Raw genomic sequence first — 18,127 nt, 5'->3', positions numbered from 1 at the left:
GTGCTACCTCATTCTGTATACTGCACGCATTCCTACTGTGGACAGCACCTCCAGTCCTGTATTCATCACCCTTTTTGATTTTTACCTTTTAACTCATCCCACTGACTGCAATTTTGCTCCATCATCTGCCTGTCCTTCCTCACAGTCCCATTACACACTGCATCTGCCAACTGCCCCATCCTCAGCCCGATCACTCCAGTTCCCACCCCCCTGCCAAATTAGTTTAAATCCTCCCAAACAATGCTAGTAAATGTGCCGCAAGGATATCAGTCCCCCTCGGGTTCAGGTGTAACCCGTCCTTTTTGTACAAGTCGTACCTTCCCCAGAAGAGATCTCAATGATCCAGATAACTGAAATCAATTCCCAAGTCATACATTTATCTGCCCAGTCATCCTATTTCCACCTTCACTGGCATGTGACACGGACAGAAATCCAGAGATTGCTACCCTTGAGTTCTTGTTTTTCAACTTTCTGCTTAATTCCTCATAACCTCTCTTCAGGACCTCATCCCTTTTCCTACCTATGTCATTGATACCAATATGTACCACGAATTCTGGCTGCCCATCTCTCCCTTTAGAATGCTGTGGACCTATCCCGAGACATTCCTAACCTGGCACTTGAGAAGCAACATCCCATCCGGGTGTCCCTGTCATGTCTACAGAATCTGCTTTCTGCTCCTCTAGTTATGGAATCACTGATCACTACTGCACTCCTCTTCACCTCCCTTCCCTTCTGAGCCACAAAGCCAGACTCAATGCCAGAGACCTGCTCACTGCGGCTTCCCCCTATAGCAGCCCCCCCTACCTCCAGCAATGTCCAAAACGGTATACTTATTATTAAGAGGTACGGCTGCAGGGGTACTCTGCACTGGCTGCCTATTCCCTTTTCCTCTCCTGACAGTCATCCAGAGACCAGTCTCCTTCAACTTAGGGGTGATTACCTCCCTGTAGCTGCTGCCTATCACCCCCTTATTGTCCTGTACACCTCCTTTCTTTTTATTGGCCCCGCACTGATCGTCGCCTGCGAGGGGGGGGAACAGCCACGTCACCAACGAACAACCTTTGTGCCGATTGCCGCCCCTTGAGAACGACCTCTGCCGGCGTCACTCTTTAATCTGTAATAAGACAGATCACCTGGCAGAGGTCTTGGCAGCCAGCCTCCAATTTGTAACCTCACTGCAACATCAATTAGGTCAAGGAGGCACTGCAGTGGGAGAACCAACCCTATTGACTGTTTTTTCCCTTCACTCTGTATAATTGCTGTTTTCTTCTCATGAAGCCAATCCTGGTTATAGTTTAAATCCTTCTTTTCACAGCTTTCGGGAATGCCAAGACCATACGGAATGATAACTCCTCCAGATTCGTACGTATTATTATGGCCCGTTAGCTGATTCATATGGGTGAGGGAAGGGGAATGAGGATTTTGGATATGGAGAGAATGAATTAGATTAATTTTTTTAAGTATTATGCAGTTCTGCCCAATAACCTCATATTTCATTTATCTGTGATGGGCAATTTTTGGTCTGACAGAGCCTATCTCTTAGCAACACCAGATGGCAGTTGCCTTCTCTGTGAGAAGGTGACTGAATGGAGACTGCAGCTGTTCTCCATGAGAAGGTCGTGGCTGGGGGTGGGGGTGTGGTGTGTGAGTGCTCTCCCGGTAATATTGGACAGGAAGTCATTTAAGATGGGGTGAGGGAAGAGGAATTTGTTATTTACAGTAGGGTGTGGCTTTTTCTTCTGGGCATTAATAAATAAGTATGTATTTTCTTGCATTTATATTTTTATTAACCATTTCCGTGTTAGGGAAAATACATGGACATTGAATTTGACTTCAAAGGCGATCCACTGGGTGGAGTCATCAGTAACTGTAAGTGCAGCTCTTTATCCTGCTCCTTGATAGCCCTGTATTTGACCCTCTGCTAACAAAAGGCCAAATGAAGAATACATGTATTCCTTAAACCTCAGCTCATTCACCCTTTTGGGTGATATGCAAGAACCTACAAGATATAACTTCGCCAATGTATCTTACTAATTGCCTCCATAAGGAGGTGCCCAGCACGACCAAGGCTGGCTACTGAACACCAGGGCACCAAGAATGAGTATTTTCGAACCCTTTGTCTCTGAAGTCAATTCATAATAATAAGAGTTTTCAAGCAGATGCCAAAAGCATTCTGTATTGAGGAGAGAAAATGAATAGGAAAAGGTTGTTAGTTCAAATGTTACATGCTTAAGGGACTTGAGCCCACAATTTATGGTAAGCTATCATGGAATTCAGTTTCTCAGTATCCCACTGATTTCTCCAGCACTCACCGGACACTTCTTAATGAGTCTCCTTCTCAATTAGATTTCTTATTGCTCAATTGACCCCTTGAGTATGGTTTACTGAGCAACTTCCAAACAGTTATGAATCATTCCTCACTTTCTTTAAAAGGCCTCTCTTGACACCTGCATATTTATTGTATTTACAGATGATTCTTTCCCCTCAAGCTGCCTTGGTTCCCTGTGTATCTCCTCCACCACTCCCTGCTAACTATTCCATCCTCCTCCTTCAGTCTCAACTGTGGCTCTTCTCTTTGGACCACCCTCCCATGGTCTCACTTTTACCCATGCCGTGGAGCTAGTACATCATGTGTGCTGACATGTCCTCATATTGTCATTGCCGATTAACTGGAATCTGAAAACTCACTCATTCCTCAATCGTACTTTATCCTACCCGGTCCCTGTCACCCACACTGTTCTGAATTACGAACAGGGAAATGCTGTTTTCATACAGGATGGGCTAGCAGTTACAGGTATTGACCAATTAGTAAGCTGCGCATGTTTGAATTCCTTACTTGCAAGATCAGTCGCCATTCATAATCGAGGTGTTAGAAGTCAATAGAAACTCCAAGCTACAACTGATGATACTTCGATATTTTGAAGTTAGTAAAGCAATTGCCCCTCAGTTGGTGTGTGTTTCGCACTCTTTTGTTATATTCTTACCTTGTCTCTAGTAAGCATAAACTGGTGTGGAAAGGGAAGCTGTGCTCTTCAAAGATCTTTCTTGCCTGGGCTGTCTGCAATCTATCCTTGCCTGGACATCATGTTAACCTTTGCCTTACTGCAACTTCCATACTACCCAACCACACACTCGCTTCTGATATATGTACTTGCAATTTCATTCTTGGTTCTAACCATTGGTTATATTCTGCACCCTTATTAGCATGGAGTTAGCTTCTGGATATGTACTGGTATACGTCCCTGAGATTTGTCTCCTTACAGGCAGCCACAAAACAAAGAAACCCAATAGTACCCTTTAAAAAAGACTGTCAAACACCCAATGTGCAGGGAAAAAATCAAATCGTGCAAACAATAAAAGTAAGACTGAAGTTCACGAAAGTGAGCCACAAAATCGGTCACAGTCTCAGTTCAGCGCAGAGATGAGTAAACCTCGCGGACCAGCAAGCTGAACACTGGCTTCACCCCTCACCTCTGGCCCCAACACCCTGAACTTTTCAATCTGGCCCAGTGCTTAATTTGGTCAAACCTCAGAGTTGCTCTCCTTGCTCTCGGTCTCAGGCCCCGCTGCTTCGACACGCTCTCGGGCTCAGGCCCTGTCACCGCGATTTGACCCGTACACACCACACCACAACCATCCTGCACCTTCAAGACTTCAGTTCACACCACAAAAATACCAGGTTGTACAGGCAGTTCAAAAGCTCAACTCCAAAAGGGAAGTTACAGGCTATTGATTGCAGTATTCTTTCATTTACGCTAGATTTTCTGTCTGGTAATGCACTCTGGAATGTTGAGATGGCACAGGAACACAAAGGAAAATATAATTATTACATCTCTCTTGTGCAAAATTAACCATACCAGCTAAAAACCTAGCTGCCCAAGGCTCAGTGAACAGTTTAGGAGATGAAACCCTACTATCTGCAGACAAGGAGAAAGCATATTGCAGATATTTTTAAGACTAAATGGTGACATTGATTGCTGGATATTTCATGGAATTTCCCAATTTATTTTTGAGGTTCTATGTTATCAGGTAATAGCCCCTGAGATCATTTCAGCCATCTGATATACACCCAGCTTAAGTCCCACATAAGTCTCAGAACCACTTCCTCAAAATATGCTCCCAAGGGGTGAGACAGAGGGAGAATTTGAATTATATTTGATGACACTAAATAATCTAGGTTGGTGTCTATAATACCCCCTTTGTGACTGAAAATAAGATGGTGTAGGTTATTATTTAAGTATACAGGAACTAAGTGAGACCTAACCTGCAGTGTGTGTGCAGTTTCTCTCTCCTTACCTAGGGAAAGATATATTTGTTATAGAGGTAGTACCACAAAAATTCACCAGACTGATGCCTTGGCTGGTGTGATTGACATATAAGGGTCAACTGTGCCTGCTGGAGTTCGTAAGAATGAGAGGAGATCTTATTGAAATGTTCAAATCCTGACACACAGTAGATAAACAGACTAGATCAGGACACGAGGAAATCTGCAGATGCTGGAAATTCAAGCAACACACACAAAAAATGCTGGTGAATGCAGCAGGCCAGGCAGCATCTCTAGGAAGAGGTACAGTCGATGTTTCAGGCCGAGACCCTTCGTCAGGACTAACTGAAAGGCTAGTTAGTCCTGACGAAGGGTCCCGGCCCGAAACGTCAACTGTACCTCTTCCTATAGATGCAGCCTGGCCTGCTGCATTCACCAGCATTTTTTGTGTGTGAGAGTAGATCGGGAATTTGTTTCCCTGCCTGAGGAGTTTAGAACCAGGTGTCCCAAACTTGGGATGGAAGGTAAGATATTTTGAACTCAGTTATTTCTTCACTCAGTGGGTGGTGAGCCTGTGGAATTCTCTCCCATAGAAGGCAATGGAGACCACTTCGCTTAATATATTTAGTCATAATCATACTTTATTGATCCTGGGGGAAATTGGTTTTCGTTACAGTTGCACCATAAATAATAAATCGTAATAGAACCATAAATAGTTAAATAGTAATATGTAAATTATGCCAGGAAATAAGTCCAGGACCAGCCTATTGGCTCAGGGTGTCTGACCCTCCAAGGGAGGAGTTGTAAAGTTTGATGGCCACAGGCAGGAATGACTTCCTATGACGCTCTGTGTTGCATCTCGGTGGAATGAGTCTCTGGCTGAACGTACTCCTGTGCCCAACCAGTACATCATAGATAGATAGATATACTTTATTGATCCCGAGGGAAATTGGGTTTTGTTACAGCCGCACCAACCAAGAATAGAGCATAAATATAGCAATATAAAAACCACAAACAATCAAATGACAAAATGCAAACTATGCCAGATGGAAAATAAGTCCAGGACCAGTCTATTGGCTCAGGGTGTCTGACCCTCCACGGGAGGAGCTGCAAGTTCGATGGCCACAGGCAGGAACGACCTCCCATGCCGCCCAGTGTTGTATCTTGGTGGAGTATGGCCGAACTCTAACAGTAAAAAGTTCAATATCCGGTCTACAAACACGTTCCTCGATCGTAATATGACCCGGATTGCACCATCTGTTGTTAACCAGAACAGCAAGCACCCAACTCCTTTACGCTTACCGCTCTCAGTGCACTTCCGGTCAGCCCGAACGGTCTGGAAGCCATCCATGGAAAAGTTTTGATCGGGTATGTCCTCGTGCAGCCCTGTTCCAGTGAAACACATAACACTGCACTCTCAAAATGTTCTCTGACACCTGGCTAGCGCCGTGAACTCGTCCATTTTATTATCCACCGAACTCCTCTTCTCCATAAGTCTCTGTTGTCTCGACCCGGTCCTCTTTCCTCGCCTTTGTGATCCCCCTCTGCATCCTCTGTGAGTTTTCCTCCAGATTTCAGAAGGGGTGTCCGCCGCGCTGCTCGCTAAACCGGCCGGCATTAATGCAAGCAGCTGGTCCCTGGAATAAACAATGCGACCTTGCTTCTGTCCCGCTAATGAGACGTGTCGGAATGTAACTATTTCCAGCGCTAAAAACCCAAATAAAACTCTCTCTACCAGCATATTAGAGAGGGTGCAGCTTTGACGTGTTACCGTGAGAAAAAAAATACAACAAATAACGTAAGTTAAAAAGTAAGAAGAAAAAAGTAAGAATACTGATCAGAGCAGCTGTAACAGGCTGCATGCACGACCGACGCATGCACACTCTTTTGTAGTGAATGGGAGACATTGTCCAAGATGGCATGCAACTTGGACAGCATCCTCTTTTCAGACACCACCATCAGAGAGTCCAGTTCCATCCCCACAACATCACTGGCCTTACGAATGAGTCTGTTGATTCTGTTGGTGTCTGCTACCCTCAGCCTGCTGCCCCAGCACACAACAGCAAACATGATAGCACTGGCCACCACAGACTCGTAGAACATCCTCAGCATCGTCCAGCAGATGTTAAAGGACTTCAGTCTCCTCAGGAAATAGAGACGGCTCTGACCCTTCTTGTAGACAGCCTCAGTGTTCTTAGACCAGTCCAGTTTATTGTCAATTCATATCCCCAGGTATTTGTAATCCTCCACCATGTCCACAATGACCCCCTGGATGGAAACAGAGGTCACCGGTACCTTAGTTCTCCTCAGGTCTACCACCAGCTCCTTAGTCTTTTTCACATTAAGTTGCATTTAAGAAGGAGATAGACACAAGAGCATCAAGGGGTAATGGGAGAGTGCAGGTATATCGTATTGAGATATAGAATGCTCTTTTCCTACTCTTTTTTATCTACTGTATGTCCCTTTTCAGATTTGTGAATGGAAGGTCCTGCAATGGGACAAAAAGTACAAAACCAACAAATGCTAGGGAGGCCTGGTACATGTGCCAGAGCTCTATGGAGGAGCAAGTGATGAGATTCTGAGTTATAGCACTTGGAAGCAGGTGAAATACAGGGAATGTCTTTAAAATGTTATCCCAACCAACTCAGACGCAGTGCACCCATATGAGTTTCAACACTACCAGTTAAAAATGAGATTAATTATTGGAAGGTAAACTTGAGGGTTACCTGGATGATGACAATCTAGATCACTGTTTAACTAGGTCTGAAAGAGTCAAATTTGTTTATTATTATATGAAACTCTGTGTGAGTTCTATTTTTTTACTGGTGTCTTAGTAAAGCATTTTAGATATTGCTTGCACTGAAAATACATAATGCGCAGCTTACAATTAATGACATTTTAGCAATGCTTTTATAGATTTGTTTGGCAGTGTAACACCTAAAAATAGTACAGAAAAACATCTCACAGGCCATCAACCAGGAGTGGCTAAACTTTTTAAAATGTTTCATTTTGTTTGAACAATAATATTCACAATGGTTGATGAGCCGAAGAGGAAATGAATGCATGAAAACTGGAACAGAGGTTTGTGATAGCACCTAGCGGAAGAGAAGACTGATGTCAACCAGTCATCTGGGAGCAGTCAACCAGTAACGGGAACCAAGTGTAATGCACCATTAACAGCAATGGACAGGCAAACAGTCAGAAAGTAGTCAATAAGCAGCTGAGAGCAAACTGCAAAGAGGGAAATAGCCAGCAACAGTTGGCAGCAAAGAGTCAGCAAATATTCAACATCTGGCAGTAATATTCAGCAAATAGCTGACAGCACATAATCTTCAGTTAGGAAGCATCTGGCAGCAAACTATTGACAGTCAGTAAATACCAAATACCTGGCAGCAAACAGTCAGCAAATATCAAACAACTAGCTGCATCAGTCAGCACAATCCTGGCAGAAAATGGTCAGCCAATAACAAAGCTGGCAACATACATCTGGGAGAATGCATTCATCTCGCAGCGCCAATGAGTATATAATCAGAAATAGCAAAAAACTGGCAAGCAAATCTGCAAACAGCTGGCAGCGCAGCAAATGGTCAGCAGCATACGTAGCAGGAAATAAACAGCTGATCAGTAAAGCACAAGCAGCGGGCAAATCGAAAATAACTGGCTGTGAAGTGTGCAGATTGTTGGCCAAATAGCAAACAGCTGGCAGCAAAGCCAGAAAGGACCAGCAGCCAGTAACATTTCAGTAAACAGCTGGCAGCAACGCCAGCGGATGGATGGTAGAGCAGCAAACAGCTGGCAATGAGCAACTGTCAAAGAGCAAGGGTGGCATCAAAGTCTGCAAACAGTTGGCAGTAGACTGTTGGTGAACAGCAAGCTGTTGGCAGTAATAGTCAGCAAACGGCTATCTGTAAAATGTCTGCATGTCTGCAAATAACTAGGGGCAAACAGTAACCAGTCAACAAGTTCATTCCTTCTCCTTAGGGAGTCCCTCTGGATCAAGGATAATTTGTGTCTACTTCAGATTTACAGTCTCACCAGCCACCTCAGGACTCAAAGTAGGAACTGCAAACTTTAACAGATGGGACAGTAGGTGGCTTGATGTATGGACTTGAAGTTTCCAAAATCATCCAGAACCGCTTGCTCCATTTGGAGTCGGTGGGGATGGTTTTTCAAGGAGGCTTTGAGCACATGCTCGATTTTTTTCCTCTACTCACCTGGTAAATGTTTCACGCGGCAGGGCTTGGAATAGCCTCTGTTTTAGCAGCCTGGTGCTGGGCATAACCTGCCCAGATGGTGACCTGGACAGGCCATTAATATTGGTTCACCTGTCCTTCCACTGAATTTGGAGGATTTTGTGGAGACAGTGTTGGTGATGGACACAGCAAATATAAGATGCAATATATATCTTTCTGGTTAGTGCCTTGCACAACAGGGCTTCTGTGATTTGTGGCAGAATCACTGAAGTCTCACAGAAACAAAAACATGCAAACTAAGTAAGATTATCAGTGAGTGCTGCTATTTCAAGAATGTGGCTCTGCCTTGATGGTGTGATCTACCTTGGGGCTGAGCAGGCCCAAAATCAGAAGCAGTGGCGGATATTGGGAATTCTGGCAATACATTTAGTATTTAAAGAAAATCAAAAACAGAAGTGTTGCAGTAAAGAAGAGCATTTAGTCCATCTTGTCTGTATGAGGTCTCTGTAGAGCAACCCAAAGGCATGCAAGTTATTTTTTCCCCCAGTGGCTCTCCCAGTTCCCCTTTAAAGCCCCTTATTACGCCTGTTTTCTCTACCCCTTAGTTCAAGGTCATCACTGCATAAAAACAAAAGGCTTTCTTCCCCTCACATTCTTCCTATGCCTTTTGCCCATTATTACCTTGTTTCTTCGACATAAACCTCAGTTTATGAGCCCTCACTGTTGCTCCTGCAAGATGTCTGTAACCTGGTCCCAGATTTCTAATTCTGGGTGAACAGTTGTATCATTTCATCCATTTACCCATGAAAGTAAAAGAGTGGCCTTGATTAAACTCCAGTAAAGAGCGGTCAAGCGCTTCAGATGGGAGAATGGCCCTGACTAATCAATTATCTTCTGCACGATCAAATGCACCAAGTACAAGATTTTATAAGGGGGTGTTCTTGAGCACCCACGATGCTCTATACCAAAGGTTGTACTGCCTGAGGAATAGGGAGAAACAGAGCAACACACAAAATACTGGCAGAACTCAGCAGGTCAGGCAGCTTCTATGGAACTGAATAAACAGTCGACGTTTTGGGCTGAGACCCTCATCAGGACTGGCCCGTCCTGATGAAGGGTCCTCACAGATGGTATTAAACTTGGCAAGGACGGACTTGTAAGGTAATGCAAAATGAATTGAATCAGATACCCGGTAGTGCCAGTCAGAAGCATATTTAAGTTCGATATAGAAATACCTACTGCTCATTATGGAACAATTTTGATGGCATATTGTTTACATCTAGTATTGTGAAGTATCAAAGGGTAAAGAGACTTGGAGCTATAAATAAGCTCCACTTAAGCTTCATGAAAGAATTCAACACCTCTATGTGGGTTAGAGATCAGTAGCATGATAAATGATGATAACACTCGGGTTGGAGGTCCAAGAATCAATTTAGGTGGATGCATTCTTCCTTATCTGCAAATCCAAAACCAATTCCTGTTAATGATTATTGGTGGACTTTGAGAGGTAATCCATGTAAATCAACGACTGCAAATTGGGTTTAGAGCTGTCTATGGCCTTTGATTAAAATGTATTAGGAATGCACTAACTCTGATGTGTTTGCTTTTTGGAATATTATCCCATAAAATTGATAGGAGGGACGTTTGCACCCTTGTTTAGGACTTCTCTATCCTTAGAACTCCCACTTCCCTTTTCACTGTGTTCCCAACGGAAAAATCCAGTGTATTTTGTACTTTGGAAGTATAACCATAGGTTTCCATAGGGCTTTTTTAGTTTTTAAAAAGGACTTTAAAAAGGACTTTTTTAGTTTAGTGACTGTTATCATGTAGGTAGTGAGTTAGTTAGATGGTGAGGTTTTTGATTAGTAAGGACGTCAAAGGCTAAAGGGGAAAAGGCAGGGTAGAGAGGGATAATAAATCAAACTTGATGGAATGGCGGAACAGACTCAATGGACTGAATGGCCTACTTTTGCTCCAATGTCTTATGGCCTTATGGTTAATATGTGCACAACAAATTGTGGAAGGTTTAAATGCAGCCTGTGTTAACATTGATTGAAGTACTTTCCCATTGCCCAACTTTTTGTAGTGTTTTGCTTTTAAGAAACTCTGAGTAACAATTATTAATTATTCTCTGTGGCCATTAAAGATTCAAGGTCAAAATAATAGACAGTAGATAACACAAGGCTAACCAGCATTTAAAAATGGTTATGGTTGCATATTAATTGGGGGCGGCAATGGAATAGAAAGATCTTCATTCTCCCCAGGGCAACTGGGCTATGTGCCAGCTGCTTTATTAATATTTAAAGAACAATCCTGTGATCAATTGTCATTTTTCCAAAAATAATGTGCAGATTTTTAACATCGCTTTTGTAAACTGCTTTCCTCCATCAGTATCAAGCTTTTAGAGTAATTAAATTGAGAGACCCTGCCTTTCAAATTCAGATTAGTTTCATTTATTGTCATATACATAGGGTGCAATGAAATTCTTTGCTTGTGTGAAGTTCACTGAATAAACAGTGCACATTGTAATAATAATAAATACAGGGAGTGCAAAACAGCAGGATGGTGCGAAGTATCATAGTGCAAACTGAAGTAATGCAAAAAGAGATGCTCAAGTAACAATAACAGAAGAGGTTGGATTTAGGGATTGAGAATGTGGTGGCCCCACCAGCGAGGGGATGTGAAAGAACCGATTGGTTCAAGAGTCTGATAGCAGTGGGAAAGAAGTTATTCTTGAGTCTGGTCATCTGGGCTTCTACGCTCCCATATCTTCCCCTAAAAGGTAGAAGAGAGAAAAAGGAATGGCCACTTTTAGGAGCTTGCTGTGTGGAAAATAGCTGATGTTTCCTGTATTACAATAATGATAACACCTCAGAATACTTCATTGGTGACAAAATCCCCATTTTTGGGATGATCAGTGGTCACAAAAGGTGCCAGAGCAACACTGGTCTTTTACCTATTGTAATAAGTAGGTAAAAGACATGTACAGCTCTTGTAATAAATGGATAGAAAGTCCTAAACAAGTTGTGTCCAAATCTGCAGTGGTTTTGGTGTTGTCAAACATTTCATAACCTGAGGAGGAAACCCTACCCTCTCCTCTGTGTATCTGAGCCCAGTTCCAGTGGTGCTTGTTTCCCAACAGCTGCTCAGACCAGGTGAGGTTCACTACTGGAATTGGCAATAGCAGCTGAGGCTGGGGTCTGGAGGTATCCTTTCAAGAGTAGGATCTGACTGGAATAGTGCAAGAGCTGTACATGGGTTCTGTCTGTCACAGGTGAGAATCTGGAAACTACAATATCCCATGGTTCAGAGGTGATTGGTACATTCTCAAAAGGTTCTACAAGTGGGAAAATGAAGTTCCACTCTCACACAGTGGAGATTCACGTTCCCAGTCTGGATTAAGGCTTTTGTCCTGGCAGAACAGTTGAAATTTTTAGCTCACTAACCTTGGCATGCAAGGACTGGTCCTGTCTGACGCAGTGCCAGATGAAATGACATCACTATTTTTACACTAGTAACGCACTCATCTGTTTCATTCATCCACGTTCCCAGTAAAATATTTATTCCAGTAGTGTAACAGGAGGAGTTAAAATATTTAAAGGATGTTTTTTAAAAGTGGTCACCAGTGGACAGGAAAGGAGTCGAGAAGTAACTGAGATCTGTCCTTTAGAAATGTAGGCACTGGGTCTTTCTTAAGAGATGAGCTAAAAAGTGCCAAATGCTGCTTCATTTCTACCTCTGATTTAGTGACTTTTATTCTTCTTTAGAGAGTTGCATTTAATTTTGTATACTGTGAATTTAAGCATTTTATCTGAGTGCGAAAGCAGAAGGTGAGTAAAGGCAAACGTGAGCTTTATTTTGAGCTTTGACGGCTTGGGTGTTTCAGATCTCCTGGAAAAGTCTCGTGTTGTCAAGCGTCTGAAAGGGGAGAGGAATTTCCACATCTTCTACCAACTGTTGGCAGGGGGGTCACCTGAGATGCTGGGTGAGTGTAACAATTCCGTCTCCTGTCCTCCAAAACTTTCTCACAATGCACATCCTATTTCATTGATGGGGCCTCATCTCCTGAACCTTGCCCAAAAGATTCAGGGACAGATTAATATTCTTCCATCCTGGAAAATCTAGCTCAGAGCACTTTCTGGATAGGGTAGTCCCAAAGGATGCCCACTTTCCTCCAAGAATCTCATTTACACATCATGGTGAGCATTGACAGTGAGTGTCTGCTGGCAAATCAAATGTGGCCAATAGGGACTGGACAATAAATGCAATGCCCATATCCCCAGAATGAGGACAAAGTAAATAGAAACGTAGAAAACCTACAGCACAGTACAGGCCCTTCGGCCCACAAAGCTGTGCCGAACATGTCCTTACCCTATAACTACCTAGGCTTAGCCATAACCCTCTATTTGTCTAAGCTCTATGTGCTTATCCAGGAGTCTCATAAAAGACCCTATCATTTCCACCTTCACCACCGCCGCCGGTAGCCCATTCCACACACTCACCATTCTCTGCGTAAAAAAAAAACTTACCCCTGACATCCCCTCTGTACCTACTCCCAAGCACCTTAAAACTGTGCCCTCTCATGCTAGCCATTTCAGCCCTGGGAAAAAGCCTCTGACTGTCCACATGATCAATGCCTCTCATCATCTTATACACCTCTATCAGGTCACCTCTCATCCTCCGTCGCTCCAAGGAGAAAAGGCCAAGTTCACTCAACTGATTCTCATAAGGCATGCTCCCCAATCCAGGCAACATCCTTGTAAATCTCCTCTGCACCCTTTCTATGGTTTCCACATCCTTCCTGTAGTGAGGCGACCAGAACTGAGCACAGTGCTCCAAGTGGGGTCTGACCAGGGTCCTATACAGCTGTAACTTTACCTCTTGGTTCCTAAACTCAATCCCACAATTGATGAAGGCCAATACACCATATGCCTTCTTAACCACAGAGTCAACCTGCACAGCAGCTTTGAGTGTCCTATGGAGTGTCCCAAGATCCCTCTGATCCTCCACACTGCCAAGAGTCTTACCATTAATACTATATTCTTCCATCATATTTGACCTACCAAAATGAACCACTTCACACTTATCTGGGTTGAACTCCATCTGCCACTTCTCAGCCCAGTTTTACATCCTATCAATGTCCCGCTGTAACCTCCGACAGCCCTCCACACTATTCACAACACCTCCAACCTTTGTGTCATCAGCAAATTTACTAACCCATCCTGCCACTTCCTCATCCAGGTCATTTATAAAGTTTACGAAGAGAAGGGGTCCCAGAACAGATCCCTGAGTCACACCACTGGTCACCAACCTCCATGTAGAATATGACCCATCTACAACCACTCTTTGCCTTCTGTGGGCAAGCCAGTTCTGGATCCACAAAGCAGTGTCCCCTTGGATCCCATGCCTCCTCACTTTCTCAATAAGCCTTGTATGGGGTACCTTATCAAATGCTTTGCTGAAATCCATTTCCATTACACCTACTGCTCTACCTTCATCAATGTGTTTAGTCACATCCTCAAAAAATTCAATCAAGCTTGTAAGGCACAACCTGCCTTTGACAAAGCCATGCTGACTATTCCTAAACATATTATGCCTCTCCAAATGTTCATAAATCCTACCTCTCAGGATCTTCTCCATCAACTTACCAACCACTGAATTAAGACTCACTTTGAGTTACTGTCTCAATGATCTTCTGTACATACGAAATGGCATGGTGGCTTAGCAGTTAGCGTAACACGATTACAGACCTGGGTTCAATTTGACGCTGTTTGTAAGGAGCTTGTACATTCTCCCCATGACTGTGTGGGTTTCGTCCCACATTCCAAAGTCGTGCAGGTTAATTATCCGGCACAGGCTTGTTGGTGTGGAAGAGCCTGTTACCATGCTGTATCTTTAAATAAACAATACTATACCGATCACTGGTTTTGCTGGAGGCTCCCTTGCCTCTGTAATTGAGATCAGAAACAAACTGTGAAGGGATTTATACATATCTCCGTCCCTTGTTTTGGCATTTCATGTAATGAAGCATGTTAGCTCCCATAAATACCATTTCCTTTTCTTCCACTTCTAAATTTATCATCTCACATAAGTACAATTCTCAGAATAATCATTCACACATTTTCTCCACAGAACGACTTAAGGTGCAAAGAGATGGTAATCAGTACGTTTACCTGAACTTGGACAAAACATCACTGAACGGAGTCAATGATGCTGCCAACTTTGATGTAGTTAAAGTAAGTGTGTTGTGTTTAGAAAGGGAATGATAATCCCAAGCAGCATAATTCCCACCGACGATCTGGGAAACTGACTCTAAGATTAAAAGTTATTACTTTTAAAATCTTGCAAACATCAAAAGTCTGAAATTGAAGAGTGCAAATACAAGTCTTCCTTTGTAAAATGATGAATTGACTAAACAAAAATAGCATCCTACCTGCTGGAATAGATTTGATGTGTCTGGGATAGACCTTGTTAGCAAAGTCTGCAGACTGTACAAAAGTTACCTGGACAAAGTTGGGGGAAGGGAGAAGGTCACAAAAGAGATGGAAGGATCAAGAACCAAAGTGGGCAATGTCAAGATGATTTACAAAAGAGCTACGGTGATGTGAGGCAAAAAATTTTGGACAGTGAATTCTGGGGTTGACTGCAGTAAAGGGTGGTGGGTGCTTTAAAGGTGGAATTGAGATATTTGAAGGAGAATAATTTGAAGGACTGTGGGGAGAGAAGTTGAACAATGGGACCGAAAGATTGTTCTTTCAGAGAGTCAGTGCAGGCTTTATTGGCTGAACATCCTTTTTCCTTCTGTAACAACCCCATGATTCACCCATGGGGACTGTCTGGCCCCCACGGGGTAATATGGCTTTGGGCATCTGAACATCCTGGAGCTCTGAGACAAGATAGTTTGGTTTGTATCCTTTGGATTTCAGAAGATTGAGGGATGATCTTACTGATCCTTAAAGGGGCTTGACAGGGCAGATGTGGAGATATTTCCACTAGTATGAGAGTTACAAAATGAGAGTAGAAATTTCTTCTGTCAGAGGGTGGCAAATCTTCAGAATTCTCCACCATTGAGGGTGGTAGAAGTCAAGTCATTGGATATACTTGAGGGGGTGAGTGGCCTACCCCTGCTTTTATTTTGTTGTGTTCATCCTCTCCAGCACCGTAAATCAATGACTCTATGGAGTCCAAGGGCAAATCTGAGTCCATGCTGAAAACTTTGATGCTTTAATGCACTTTACTCACAAATATGAGGCAAAGAAAATGTACAAGAGCTTCATGAAATATCTATACAAATGTTTAAATTTATAGTAGTGCTATAATCAAGTGTCAACCTTGACTCAGTGCTCATCTCTCATCTGAGTCAGAATATTATGAGCTCAAATTCCAGTGTATGGACTTGGCTTCTTGCTACCTCAGTAAAGCAGTCAGCATAAATCAAAGATCCCACCCACCATGGACATTCTCTCTCTTCTCCCCCACCCCCTCTCATTGGGTAGAAGACACAAAAACCTGAAAATATGTACTACCAAGGCTCAAGGACAGCTTCTGCCTCGCTGTTATAAGACTATTGACTGGTTCCCTTGTATGATGAGATAGACTCTTGACCTTATGGTACTTCATTATGATCTTGCACTTATTGTCTGGCTGCACTGCACTTTCTCTGTAGCTGCTGCACTTTATTCTGCATTCTGTTATTGTTTTACCCTGTACTGCCTCAATACACTGTGTAATGATCTGATCTGTATGAACAGTGTGCAAGACAAACTTTTCACTGTGCGTCAGTACACGTGACTAATTCTAATTCCAACCTACTACAGTACTGGGAGAGTGTCATATTGCCAAACGTGCCATTTTAGCAGTAGATCTGCAAACTAAGATCCTGTCTGTCCTCTCAGGCAGGTATAGAAGATTCACAGCCACAATTAGAAGTAAGAGGAATTCTCCCTGAACATTGCAAAGAGAGATTATCCAATCATGATCACATTGCTGCTTATAGAAGTTTGCTCTGCGCAAATTAGCTGCTGTATTTGGCTTAACTAACAGCAAATGCAGAAAAAAAGACATGGCTGGTTATGAAGCACATCCAGCTTTCCAAGAACATTAAAGGCATGGTTTGATTGCAATCCTTTATATATTTGTGAATGTAGATCCAACTTATACAATATCTTCAATATATGTGAATATATACGCAAATCTCCCATTGTTTTGTAATATACAGTACATGTGTGAATGTACATACATGTTTTGGATAATAATAAAAAACAATAAAAATCAGTGGCCTTGTGCACTATCCAAAATCTGGATTTATCAATCACCTCTTGAATCACATTGCTGAATTTTTTTCTGGTTCTGGGAAGATTTTGAAGCATTTGGAATCAGATCCTCTAGATCTTCTTGACAACACCAGGGTCAAATTCCGTTCATTATTACAGATGCAGACACGCGTTAAATCCCTTTATTTTAGCCGTGTTGTTGCAAAAAAAACGTGTTGAATTTGACCCAGGCACAAAGTTGCCTCAACATGGTGTTGTCACTCTCACGTCACCGTTGGAGTTCAGCAATTCAGTTCGTGTTCGAGGTCTGGAGCCAAGTGGTCTTGGTGAAATCGAAGCGGGACGTTGATGATCAGGTTATAAGTGCATTATCGTTGCAGCACGTTGCAGTATGATTGAAAGTAAACTGACTAGGCAGTAATTAACCAAATTGGACTTGTTCATTTTTTGTGAACAGGATATACCGGGGCCACTTTCCATGCTGCTGTAGAATGTCAGGGTTGTGACTGTCCTGGAACAGCTTGGTTGGAGCTGCAGCTTCATTGCACTGGGATGTCGTGTAACGCTGGTCCATAGCCCTCCCCTCTATTCCTTGGTGATTTAAGTGCTTGTCTAGATACTTCATAAATGCTGTGAGACTCTCTGCCTCCACCCACAGTACATACAGGCCACCACAGACAACTCTGAGATTCTTTTTCTGCGGGCATACTTAGCAAATCTATAGAACAGTAACTGTAAACATCGGGAACTGTTAACTGTAAACAAACTGTGCAAATGCAGATATAATTAAATAGCAATAATAAGAACAAGATAACAGAGTCCTTAAATGAGTGTAGTTATCCCCTTTTGTTCAAGCGTCTGATGGTTGAGAGGTAGTAACTGTTCTTGAACTTGGTGGCGCGAGTCCTGAGGCTCTTGTACCTTCTACCTGATGGCAGGAGTGAGAAAAGGGGACAGCCTGGGGGGGGGTGAGGGTTTTTGATGATGGATGCCGCTTTCCAATGGCAGTGTTTCATGTCGATGTGCTCAACGGCTGGGAGGGTTTTACCCGTGATGTACTGGGCCAAATCCACTACCTTTTGTAGGATTTTCTGCTCAAAGGCATACCAGGCTGTAATGCAGCCAGTCAGCGCACTTTCCACCACACACCTATTGAAGTTTGCCAAGGTTTTCAATGACATGCTGAACCTCTGCAGACTCCTGAGGAAGTAGAGGTGCTGTTGTGCTTTCTTCACAATAATATTTATATGATGGGTCCAGGACAGGTCTTCTGTGATAGTTACACCCAGAAATTTAAAGTTAATGACCCTATCCACTTCAGATCCTCTGATTAGTACTGGCTCATGGACCTCTGGTTTCCCTCTCCTGAAATCTACCATCAGTTCCTTGGTCTTATT

The 18,127-nt window shown here is 43.0% G+C and overlaps 1 protein-coding gene across 3 annotated transcripts in view; it reads left to right on the top strand.

Annotated features, from left to right (window-relative positions):
* LOC134340374 (unconventional myosin-Ib-like) overlaps positions 1 to 18,127 on the top strand; it is an 86,628-nt gene that overhangs the window by 23,868 nt on the left and 44,633 nt on the right. For all 3 annotated transcript variants that reach the window (XM_063037553.1, XM_063037550.1, XM_063037551.1), the window contains exons 6-9: positions 1,316 to 1,362; positions 1,806 to 1,869; positions 12,344 to 12,442; positions 14,590 to 14,693. In XM_063037553.1, coding sequence (XP_062893623.1) covers positions 1,316 to 1,362; positions 1,806 to 1,869; positions 12,344 to 12,442; positions 14,590 to 14,693 — 314 coding nt within the window. The remainder of the gene's footprint in view (positions 1 to 1,315; positions 1,363 to 1,805; positions 1,870 to 12,343; positions 12,443 to 14,589; positions 14,694 to 18,127) is intronic.

This window comes from Mobula hypostoma, chromosome X1 (genome assembly GCF_963921235.1).
Source record: "Mobula hypostoma chromosome X1, sMobHyp1.1, whole genome shotgun sequence".
Taxonomy (NCBI): domain Eukaryota; kingdom Metazoa; phylum Chordata; class Chondrichthyes; order Myliobatiformes; family Myliobatidae; genus Mobula; species Mobula hypostoma.
The sequence above is the reverse complement of the archived record's forward strand: the minus strand, read 5'-3'. Positions and strand labels throughout refer to the sequence as shown.